General features: G+C 41.9%; 1 protein-coding gene across 3 annotated transcripts; it reads left to right on the top strand.

Moving 5' to 3' along the window:
* Positions 1 to 3646: 3646 nt before the first annotated feature.
* On the top strand, positions 3647 to 10938 carry LOC132995787 (globoside alpha-1,3-N-acetylgalactosaminyltransferase 1-like). 3 transcript variants are annotated; one of them, XM_061065982.1, is made up of 11 exons: positions 3647 to 3944; positions 4081 to 4382; positions 5148 to 5180; positions 7116 to 7166; positions 7361 to 7405; positions 7806 to 7838; positions 7922 to 8056; positions 8161 to 8293; positions 8377 to 8572; positions 9369 to 9588; positions 9699 to 10938. In XM_061065982.1, exons 2-11 carry the CDS (start codon positions 4321 to 4323, stop codon positions 9838 to 9840), a joined length of 1050 nt encoding a protein of 349 aa, XP_060921965.1. In that variant the 5' UTR covers positions 3647 to 3944; positions 4081 to 4320; the 3' UTR covers positions 9841 to 10938. The 3 variants fall into 3 exon arrangements, with proteins under 3 accessions (XP_060921965.1, XP_060921964.1, XP_060921966.1); XM_061065981.1 differs by having other exon boundaries at positions 3647 to 4382; XM_061065983.1 differs by lacking the exon at positions 7361 to 7405 and having other exon boundaries at positions 3647 to 4382.
* The last annotated feature ends 664 nt before the right edge of the window (positions 10939 to 11602 follow it).

Below are 11602 nucleotides of genomic sequence, written 5' to 3' on the forward strand. Positions count from 1 at the left end.
TTAAACAACATGCTCAGTGTGAGTGTAAAAGTGGAGTGCTTTTATTTTGAAGGCATCACTTCATCTGTTTCCTGACGGCTGATTTCAGCCTTGTTTTCGTTTTCCGTCGCCTCGTTTTCACTTTTCTGTCGTCTAGGAAACAGCCGCTGATGATGCAACGCTGTGTGAGGTAAAAACACAAAAAAAAGTTAGAAATGTTTTCGATCTTCAGATTGAATCAGAGCTCAACAAGAGTGAATCAACATGAAGTCATATTTAAGAAAGACAGCAGAAATCAGGATAGATTAGTGATAGAGCGGTTCTTTTGATGTGACCAGGTGAGGTGACCAGCTGATAATTATAAGACAATTAGTGAGCATGCACGGAGGAGTATTTGACCCCACCTGAGAATGAACAGTAAAACCAGCATGCAGAAAACAGTCTTCCTGACTTTTGCTAGAGCAACATTAAGCCTACTTAAGATACTTTTATAAATAGACCAGTGGCGGTTCTATTTGAGGCCCTTGGCAAAATATAATTGGGGGGGCCCTCCAACCAGCGTTCATCATGTCTGCCAGTATCCCCACAGATATACCCCCTTTTTTCTCTCCTATACTCATTTTTCTTTATTGACTTTCATTGACAAACATTGGTTTGATCAGCAATGATGTACCCCCCCCCCCCCCCCCCTCAGGAAGGTTCCTACTGTCATTGCAAAATGTGCAACATCTTGAGCCACTGCTGTAGTTTAAAGTTTATCAGCCCCTCAGCCCCCCCCCCCTACTGGCCATGGGGTCCCATTAGAGGCGTATTATAGAGTAACCAGGCTGCAGCCTTACAGTCTAGGTCTCGTGCGGGGTTTGTTGATCGGGAGCACTTCCTGTTTGAAGGAAGCAGAGATTATGAGACTGCTGCTGTGAGAGTGACCCGGCTGCCGGACAAGGTGAGTCTCAGACGTTTTTTATTTTTTATTTTTTTGTATTTCTGTGTCTCTCTTTGTTGTTCTTTCTTTGCCGGGTACAGAGTCTGGGTCCGGTGAGTTGTTGACTGGCGGGACTGTCCTGGGTGGGGTAACGCGGAAATAACTTAAGTGTGGATGATGAGGTTCAGTTACGGATGGACTTCCTGTCAGTCTCACACCACACGCAGACATGTCATCAGGTCAAGGTGTGCCCCGGAGCAGCAGACTCCAGAACAGCTGCTTCTTTCTGTCAGACTCCCTCAGCCGAATCTAAAATCCTCAGTTTTCCCTATGAGGTTTTGTATTGAAAGTAACGGTCTGTAGCCTACAGCTTTTCGCCTCCTCCCACAATAGGTTAAAAACAATTATTTAATCAGTTATTGGTCGTGCTATTATCTCACTGCTTCATTAGTTGTTTCATTTAAAAATATTGTATTTATATTGTATTTAACCTCTTTGTCATATAGCAATGAGTAGGCCTTATCTGCTTTTTGTAAAGTGTCTCGAGATAACACTTGTGATCGATTTTCAAAGGGAGACCTGGCCATGACAGAGACACAGGAGTCGAAGTACAATTTACATACTTCACCACTAAAATTTGCATTAAAAGAGAACCATCTACTAGTCAAATATGCTATATATATATATATATATATATATATATATATATATAAAATCTGCTTTTCAGGTGAAGAATACCGGCCCAGAGCTCAGACAGGTTTCATCCAGTGAGCTTTCACTAAAGCGTGTTTGTTTTGACAATCTGACCTGCACGTTTTACAGTGTAAACATCAACATGTGTCTTGTAACTACAGATAATCGACAAACTCGATTTTGGGGAGAAAAAAACATCAGATACCTATAAATTGGCCGATATCTTTCTTTTTTTTTATTTCTTTTTTTTTTATTAGGTGATGCAGAACAATACAAGACGAGTGAGGGACATGACAAGAGCAAGTAGTATGTAGGAGACAAGGGAGACGCCGCGATACAAAGCACAGCATAGACAGAGACAAAACAGGCAAGCAGGGAGTAATAATGAAACCAAACGAGTTGTGTGTGTGTGTGTGTGTGTGTGTGTGTGTGTGTGTGTGTGTGTGTGTGTGTGTGTGTGTGTGTGTGTGTGTGTGTGTGTGTGTGTGTGTGTCAGTTCTCAAACACCACTGCTGGTGACAGCACTCGAGCCCAAACAAGTTGTGTTTCTGGTGATTATTGTAAAAAAAAAAAAAAAAGTCCTTTTGGATTGTGTTTGAACATTACCGTGTCAAATTCTAAGTTGGTTTAAAGATGATTTCTCTAAAAAGTGACAGCACTAACACAAAGAGACATTTCACTGTGTCACTGTGCTGATCTAAAGACATTATCATTTCATTCTGAGTCAAAAGGAAAAAGCTTGGTGCTGTTCGGCCATGGAGTTTGCCCTCCACAGTTAAGGTTAATATTTGCATGTTTCCTGTGTTCAAACTCAGGACCGCGCCTAATGACCTTCCTGATCAAATTCACTGTTCATGAGCGTCCCTATTCGGTATAAAGTTCAGACACATATTCATTCCATCCTGGCCATACAATGTTACGTTTAAACAAAAGTGGATTACTTACAAGTGCTTTAAAGCCGTGCTTCACTCACATACATACGGCTATCTGCTGGCAGAAGAACAAGCTTACTATCTTTACAAAGCTGGGTTAAGTGTTGTTCAAAAAGAGACCTTTTATCAGTGATATCCCCCTCCACAGATATATATAGGCACTTTCTGTAATAAAATAGCCTGTTAAGATATTCGTCCTCATTTCTATTATATTCATAGAGTGTATAATAGGTGCATGAGACAGACAATAAAAGAGGCGACAAGATAACAGGCAAGAAAAACTGTATAAAAATGTTGGAAGAAGACGAGGAACTACATAAATAGCACGACCACCATGATGCAGCATTTAACCCGACACCACAATGAGAAGTTCCTATTCGTTTATTTGTTTATTTTTTACCCGGTAACAAGGGAGGAGTGTTGTTGGCTTTCCACTTGAGAGATTGCAGCTGTTTGTAATGACGAGAAGAAGGTTTATTTTACCTTTTTTGGAAAATAAAACGCCCAACTGGGAGGAGCCCCCGGGGTAGACCCAGAGTTCGCTGGAGGGATAATATAGCCCTTCTAAGATAAGATAAGATAATCCTTTATTTATCCCACCATGGGGAAATGTACAGTGTTACAGCAGCAAAGAGCAAAGAATGCAAACAGAAAGTGAACACAGTACAATTTAAATAAAAAAATTAAAATTAAAAATGTACAAAAAAATAGATTTTTAAAAAGTCTTTCAAAGTTTAAAAAAAAAAAATCTAGTCTGGGAACACCTCAGAATCCCCCCCGGGAGGAGCTGGTAAACATTGCTGGGGAGAGGGAAGTCTGAGTGACTGACTGCGCCTGCTACCCACCACCACCCGACCTCGGATAAGATTAAGTAAATGGATGGATGGATTTTTTTTTTTTTTTTGTGAGCAGGTACCTTTACTAGTTCAACCCGCTCTACAAGTTCTCTCATCTTCTTAAATCGTATAAAATAAACACCAGAAATACATGATGTCGTTCTGTAGGAAACATGATGGTTAACTACCTAATGAGCCAGCTAATCATTAGCCACGGGCGCAGACTGTTTTGCTGTGATAACCAAAGGATTTACTAATCCCTCTCCAGCTCTACCTTCTTGTCCAAATACAGTCACTTCTGGCTGAAGAAAAACAATCATGGCGACTAAAAGACTGTCAAACTCTTCCATTAGGTTGTCGACAAACCAAGGGGTGAAGTCAGATTGGTTTTCTCCGTTGTGTATATACAGCCTATGGTGACTGATTAGGAGGAAATATCCCCTGTTTGTTCTGCTGTATGAGAACACAGAGAAATGCTCTCTGGTGTTTTATCTCTCCTGTTTATGATTGATCTGAGCTCTTCTGTTTTCACGGTTCATTGGAAACAAACTGTACTCTACCTGTACTGAAGCCTGATCACAGGTATTAGTGAGATACATGATGAACTTTATGTTATATAGTAACACACTGATACACCTGTTTGCCTGAACCTCACCCTCTTTCCATCTCTGTAGATATTGCTGCTTGCTCCACCTTCCTTTTGCTGGACACGTATGAGCTCTCCTTCACTGGCTACAGGATCTGCCAGAGAGTAACAACACATTCCCCCGAACAAAGACCACTATTAGTCAGGACAAACAGACACTCACCACTCCTTACAGAAACAGGCCCTGGAATCCATCTGTTTACACCTGCTGGATCTGGACTCAGTGTGGACCTGGTTTTTCGTGGACCTGGTTTGGATAAGAAATTCAGCGCCCAAGGATCCGGACTCTCCTGGCCTCAATCTGACGTTGCAATGCAAGCTTCAAAAGGCAGATTTGTGACTGTGATCCTGCTGACGGCTCTGCTGCTGCTGGGGTGAGTACAAAAATATTACAACTACTACTTCTTCTACTTTGACTTTTTATTGTTACAAGTACTAAACAGAATGTTTTTTATATATATAGTGATACTGCATAGAGGAGTGTTCTTGCAGTAACAGTCTAAAGTGGTGAGAAAACAGTGTGCCTCACTACTGGTATCGAGACGGCAAACGATCAGTATCACCAGTATCACTGGTTTCATAAAAATACCTGACAAAAAAAGTAAAAAATAAAGTGGTGATTGCCAAAGTGTGGATAGTGTCCTCTTGGCGGGCAGTTAGTGATAATTTGACAATAAATAAAGATACTTTTTTTTCTTTCTCAATTTGTATTCCTACACCACCACATATGGTAAAAGTTATCTAAGGACACTCTACATAAAGGTCATTGTGTACTATGATCCAACTAAATCCACGATGACAGTGGATTAGTGCGGTTTCTCCTTATTTGTCGCCTACGCCGCCTCTTTTCTTTTTCCACTAAAAGACCAAGGGCTGACAACGCCGGCGCCATTTTCAACTTTTCATCAGACATTATTCTCCATTAGTAGGCGACCTATGATACGAGTGGTGACCGACAGCGGTGTGAAAACGGTCTTCTCGTATCTTAACAACGGACTACCGCCGCCTGCTGGCATGAGGAGTTATTTCCTCTAATTGCTGTAATGGACCAATCAGAATGGAGTATCCAACTAAGCCGAGCCTGTTCACCTGTTGTCGATGTTTAAGGACTTATTGTGTGTCTGTTTTTAAATCCACAGGACGCTGTATGTCTACTTTGGCCCGCCACTAAGGTAACTCACATTAACTCACAACGTAGCCGAAGAGTGTCAAAGTCCATATTCAAATATCGACGAGGTCAAATTGTTGAAGTAAGGATCAGTGTTGTAACTCACAGCCTATCTCAGACTCACTGTCAGAGCATTTAGACGAAGAAAAAGACGGAGAAATATTGTTATAGATTAATATAGAAAAACGTGTTTTAAGTTTTTAATCCATCGTTCAGTTGATCAGTGCAGCCGTGGTCCTCACAGAGGTTGTTGCGTTTGATGTTATGTGTGTCTGTGTTGCTGGGTCTTTGCTGTCTTTGTGTCCTTCTGAGCAGCATTGTGTGGTGTTGACTGACGGGCTTAAAAGCTCACAGGCTTTCAGACAGAACAGCTTCTAACTCACTCACTTCTAACCTGTTCACCTGCTGCAATGTGACGGTCTGCTCTGCTCAGTCACAGAACGAGCGGCCACAAATTAACAAATGTATGACGAACGCTGAACCAGCTAACGAGCCAGAGATGATTAGCATAGGTACCTGCTAATTAATGCTAACTATGAACCAATTGCTAGTGTCACTCACTGTAAAAACTGGAGCACAGACTTCTTGGTAGTACAATAAACCACACAGAAACTGATTATTTGTTGGATATTCGAATGAAGTAATCCACGCAAGCATCACAAACACGGCCTAGAGGTGAAGTTCAGAGGCTGAATTTGCTGAGTAGACACCCTGCAGATGGTTAGCACCATCCCACCTGTCAATCAAAGAGGCCATGGCGCTAATTTAGCAAAACTTAAAGGGCTAAAATAATTAAAAAAAGATCAGCACCCAAACAGTTGTACTGAATAGAGAAAACGACTACAAAGTTTATCAGGCTGTAAACATGTTTATTTCTGCTGTCAAGTTGTACATTTCAACATGGGGCTTTATGGAGATTGACTCACTTTTGGAGCTAGCCTCAAGTGGACACTTGAGGAACTGCAGGTTGCCGGTTCCTCAAAACTTAACCGTTGATGTTGATGTTTGCTTTGGACTTGGGTGTGATGTGTTTTTTTTTTTTATAGGGGCGAAGTTGACAAGTTGTCATTCTTCAAGGTAGCCTTAAATCAACACAGGCGATAAGGATTGGAACCTCAAGGTTGTTCAAACCAGCTCAGACAAGTACTCAAATGAACCTGCGACACAACCTCAAATACAAAACACATTCATGTGTTTTAATCATGTGCTGCTATGAGAAGATTTAAGGACAGGTTGTAGACATATTTCATATGACTGCAGCTGTTTTTAATCATCATTCTGTCTTTCTGCAGCCGTCTGCTCTGCTCTAAGTTTACAGGAGGAAACATCTGCATTATAAAGCCTAATTTCCAAGCAGGTTTTTCCATGTAACTTGGCTCATTTCTAACACAGTGACAATTCTGATAGATACTGGAAGTATTTTTGAAGTCTTGTAAGTTGTTTCCTGTCCGTCTACATGTCAACTGTATTTCGGCTCAGTGTAAAACACAGATACATTTATTGTTCCTGGTTTTTAAATGGATTTGTGTTGTTTTTTTTCGCCTTGGTTGTTACAAAGAATAAATAGAAAATGTGGTGCATCACATTAATGTTGTTATTACATGTATTTGAACTAATGTTTTTAATGTAAACTGACATGATGGTTTATCATTCAATTATATTTTATGATTAACATTCAGAAGAATCTGCTAGTGTCCCCTGCAGTACTCCAAAGTACCCCTAGGGGAACTCTACCCCCCTTAAAGACACACTGCTCCAACTTATTATTCTGTTATAACAGAAAAAACTGAGAACTTTATCAATGTAACAGTTACAGCTGAAAAAAGGAAAAAAGTAACACTTCACCTGATTCCTCACAAAGTGAATTCAACCTTCAGAAACAGTTTTTATCTTAAACATTGATTGGTTGCCTGACTGCAAAACTTTGTATCTGCTGCAGAAATGAGGTCGTCATAAGTAATCATGAGTTCCACCTGGTGTCTTCTGACCAGTAAGTACACTCATCATCTTCATCATCATCATCGTCATCACTGTCACTTAAAGACTTAAAGGGATAACGCAACAATCAAACGTTTTAATCGATTGAAGATGTATTTAAGAGATCGGGGATGTTTGAGATATGATATCAAATGGAGAAACCAAGCTAGCTGACCACATGTCGCTATCTGTTATTTTGTGCTAAAGACAACGCTGGGGTGAAAGAATCAAGAAGCTTTGGGACTACAATCAGTAAGTGACCTCTGCTGGTCTTGTTCAACAGTTATGCTAACGCTAACATGCATGCTAACTGCAAAGTGTTTGTTGGGACTTGGGTTGGGAAGCGGAGGGTCGCCGGTTCAAGTCGGGAAATTGGTCTGGTAACTGGAGAGGTGCCAGTCCACTTCCTGAGCGCTGCCGAGGTGCCCTTGAGTAAGGCACCGAACCCCAAAACTGCTCTGGGCTTGCTCTGAGATCCTGCATGTGTGTATTTCGGCATATGTTTGTGCAGCAAAACCGAAATTCCCCTCGAGGGATTAATAAAGTATAAATTATTATAATTATAACAGTCCTCTCATAATGCTGTAACAGGACTAACAATGCTAACACTGTGATGTTGTGTTCTCATGAGGAACCTGTTTCTTTATTTCAGTCTGAGGTACCCACAGCCCAGCATTGTAAAAGGGTAAGTATGAAGATGATCCTGAGGGTCTCTGCACTTTTAGTTTTTTGTTTGTTTGTGATGCCAGTGTGTGGCTTTAACTGTAGTCGTACTGATGTGGTGACTCTGACGCCCTGGTTGGCTCCTGTGGTCTGGGAGGGAACCTTTAACCCGGATCTTCTCGACAGCATCTACCAGCAACAGGACATTAGCGTAGCAGCCACAGTGTTTGCTGTTGGGAAGTAAGTATGACGCACTAGTTTACATGCTGCCCTGAAAGCATTTCTGCTTGCTCTTTGACCCGGAGATAAGGCGGTGTACTGGAGAGATTGCGGACATCTTACAGGTACATCATGTTCCTGAAGAACTTCCTGGAGACAGCAGAGGAGTACTTCTTCGTTGGTTTCAAGGTGCACATTTACGTATTCACTGACCGCCCAGACGAAGTCCCCCAAGTCAAGATGGCCCCCGGCAGACAGGTGGTTAAACAGGCAAAGGAAAGATTGGGCCTGTCTAGAATGTTTAGTAGTTATGAACAAAGGTTTTTCTGATCTCGCTCCAGCTGACAGTGCTCCCGGTGCCCAGCTCCAACCGCTGGCAAGAGATCTCGGCTCGCAGGATGGAACTCATTCAGAAGCTAATCGAGGAGAAGCTACAGGGCCACGGGAACTACATCTTCTGCCTCGATGTGGACTCCAAGTTCCAAGGCCGCTGGGGAACCGAGTCGCTCGGTGGACTGGTGGCTGTAATACACCCAGGTCAGCAGACGTTACCTAAGTCCATGATCCTCATTTAGCTGTTAAACATGTAACCTAGGCCTGCCCCCTCCTAAGGATTATTGTAGTCGAACCCGATTCAGATATTGCCCATCGTCGACTGATTGTTGACTGTCTTGTTGTAGGTTTTTTGCGCTCATTGATCCATATTGTCATTTAGGTTCAACCACATAACTATTTGTCTTCAAGACTTGGAACAGTTTGTTCTACAATAGGTGTTCTCTATCCTTTTTCTTACTCATTAACGTGTCCTTATAACAATATTACACATGTTCAATACACTGACGGCCCAGTGTGTGCAAGTCAGTCCACCGACAAACAAACAAGTGTATTTACGGTACTCTTCTGTTCATTGAAATCCACCAAAAATGGTCTCCACATTTCAAATCAAGCAAAAGATTGACTCCAAATACAATACATCCATAAAGATCCAGGATTGCTTCAGAAAACTTGGCTGTTTTGCTGCCCTCATAACAGCCAAGTTAAGCCTTTTTTAAAAAAAAGGAGGTGCCTCCTCCTGTTCTGACGGCCAATTGCACGCAACTGTGAAATGTTTTCAATTGAACGTTTGTAAGAGTAGATGGAAAGTGTGTGTGATGTTGCTTCTTTTTTTTTTCTTTCTGGGACTATGTTTTCAGGTGGAGGGATACTTTCTGATAGCTGAGTGTTGTTTCTTGAACGGTGCCGTTTTGTCTCACCATTTTGGCAACGTTCCTACCCCACGTTGAGGTCTTTCTTATCTTCCCCTTTATTTGTTTCTCCCCATCTGTGAGTGCAGGTTACTACTGGGATCCTCGCAGCAACTTCCCATATGAGCGGAGACCTCAATCCAGAGCCTATGTGGCAGAAGAGGAGGGGGACTTCTACTACTGTGGTGGGGCGTTCGGAGGCAGCCTGGGGGAAGTCCACCTACTCGCCAAAACCTGCCGTTCAAACTTCGAGGCTGATGCCAAGGAAGGCATTGAGGCTGCTTGGCAGGAAGAGAGTCACCTGAACAGGTAGGCGGAGTCACCTGAGCAGAACTTGACCCTTGATTGCCGTGATTACAGTTATGACCAGTAGTGGTCTGACTAATGGCTTGATCAGTACTTCCTGTTCCTGTGTACAGGTACATGTGGATCAATAAGCCCAGTAAGGTTCTGTCACCTGAATACCTTTGGCAGGACTTCAAATCCAGAAACGCTGAGATCCACATCATCAGGTTTTCTGGCGTCGTCAAGAACTACGCGGAAATCCGACCCAACGCCTGAAAGTCCCGACTCAACCAGACACGACCTGAATAGACCAGTCTGGATTGGATTGGTCTGGACTTGACTTAAAGCACTTACTACCTTACTAAGGAACCAAAGTCATGGTTTTAAATGATTTTGAAGGATTCTGCATACCTCCTATAACGGGTTCATGGCTGCCTGTCACACACAAAGCAAACCAACAATCCATCCTCTAACTAACTTCTAGTTACATGATTCCAAGCAGCTCTTTTATTTGACCTTAATATAGCCAGGTGAGTCCCACGGAGATCACAGGTCTCTTTTCTCAGGGAGACCTGGGGGATGTACCATGAAGTGAGATTAGAGGGTAAACCGGGTCTGGTGAGACTGAAGTCACAGTTTTCCGTATTATGGAGCTGGCTCCCTTTCAACCTGGTTAGATCACCATGGTAACTTACTCCAAACTCAAACATTGGTCTAGGGACTAGGTTAGGTTCAGAATAATTAAGTTTATAGTTTTAGTAATTATATGCTGTAAATCATCTCCACTGACAGTGAAGGAAATATGTTGATGGAAACATTTGGAATCGTATTCTTACGTTAGTAATGCCACAGAATGAAGCTTTGCATTTTTGACTAGACCAGACTAGAAACCCTCTAAACAACTCAAGTCCATTTACCATTTACATCAGTAATAAGTGGGAGGTTCCGACAGTTTATCAGATTATTGAATAAGATAATTAATTAATTTATGAATTAACACAAATTCTCTGCAGCATCCCACGTCGCCCGTGCATCAGCAGTTTTTCTTACTGCAATAACTTTTATACGTAATCTCATCTCTTTTCTTTTTTCAGACAGTCAGTGATTGTTTTTAAGTGAAGTGTTGACACCACTGAGCAACGCCTCCTGTTCTAACACTGTCATGATCTGTCCTCTTCCAGACCACCTTTATATCTCTTGTTACTTGTTACAACACCTCAAATGAGCATGTGCACATCTTCATTCACTCTAAAACCTCAGGCTGGTTAACACCAGATAAGTTACAATCTTTGTCATCTCCTTTGTTACGGTTTAGCGGTTTGCATCAGCTGAGCCAACACTTATCTTTTCTTAGGGCTTTTGAGGATCTTATCACTGCACTTGAATGCCTCCTGTGGGGCGCTAATGCATGAACGGAGCTGCTGCATTGCAGAGAACATACCAATCGTTCATCAAACTACCATTACGAACATATAGGGCTAGTTTAAGAGGTTGCTTGTGGTAACAGTTATTAACTCTCGCTTCATTTACCAAAGAAAACAACAAATCATATACCTGTGCTCCGTCAAAGACGTGAAACAGCGACCACATTTGTATTCATTTACTGCCATTCATTTACTCTGAGTGGCAGTTTACTCTCTCGGTGTGCCTTTGAATTGCCCCCCGGGGACAACAAAAAGTTTTTAAATTCAGTTTAATTAATAACCTCTATCTGCCTTTTGGGGGGTTTGTGTACAGGGAGCGCTAAAGCAAGAAAGCTAACATGTTGATGAGACCTAGCCAAAGACTTAGACACAGGTTTTCTCTCAGGCTGTGGTTTGTCATAGAAATACATCAACAACTGGAACATACAAAATGTTTAGCCAGTTCTGTTTGTCATTCCACATTTAAAAAAGGTAAATTGCCTTCATCCGGTCAGGATGGTCCTGCCATAGCTTAGCGTTCTCAGATTTTGAATCCAGTGGAGTTAATGTGACTTGATGTTGTGACGGTGCCTTACTATGATTTATATGATGGTGATATAAATGAACTTAAAGAT

This window comes from Labrus mixtus, chromosome 20, assembly GCF_963584025.1.
Source record: "Labrus mixtus chromosome 20, fLabMix1.1, whole genome shotgun sequence".
Lineage (NCBI taxonomy): Eukaryota > Metazoa > Chordata > Actinopteri > Labriformes > Labridae > Labrus > Labrus mixtus.

What these genes read in the sequence shown, in the direction of transcription:
- LOC132995787 (XM_061065981.1), top strand. Translation starts at nt 4,321, where the DNA reads ATGCAAGCTTCAAAAGGCAGATTTGTGACTGTGATCCTGCTGACGGCT. An exon ending in TACTTTGGCCCGCCACTAAG is followed by an intron (nt 5,181 to 7,115) that starts GTAACTCACATT and finishes TATCTGCTGCAG; the next exon opens with AAATGAGGTCGTCATAAGTA. An exon ending in GAAGAGAGTCACCTGAACAG is followed by an intron (nt 9,589 to 9,698) that starts GTAGGCGGAGTC and finishes TCCTGTGTACAG; the next exon opens with GTACATGTGGATCAATAAGC.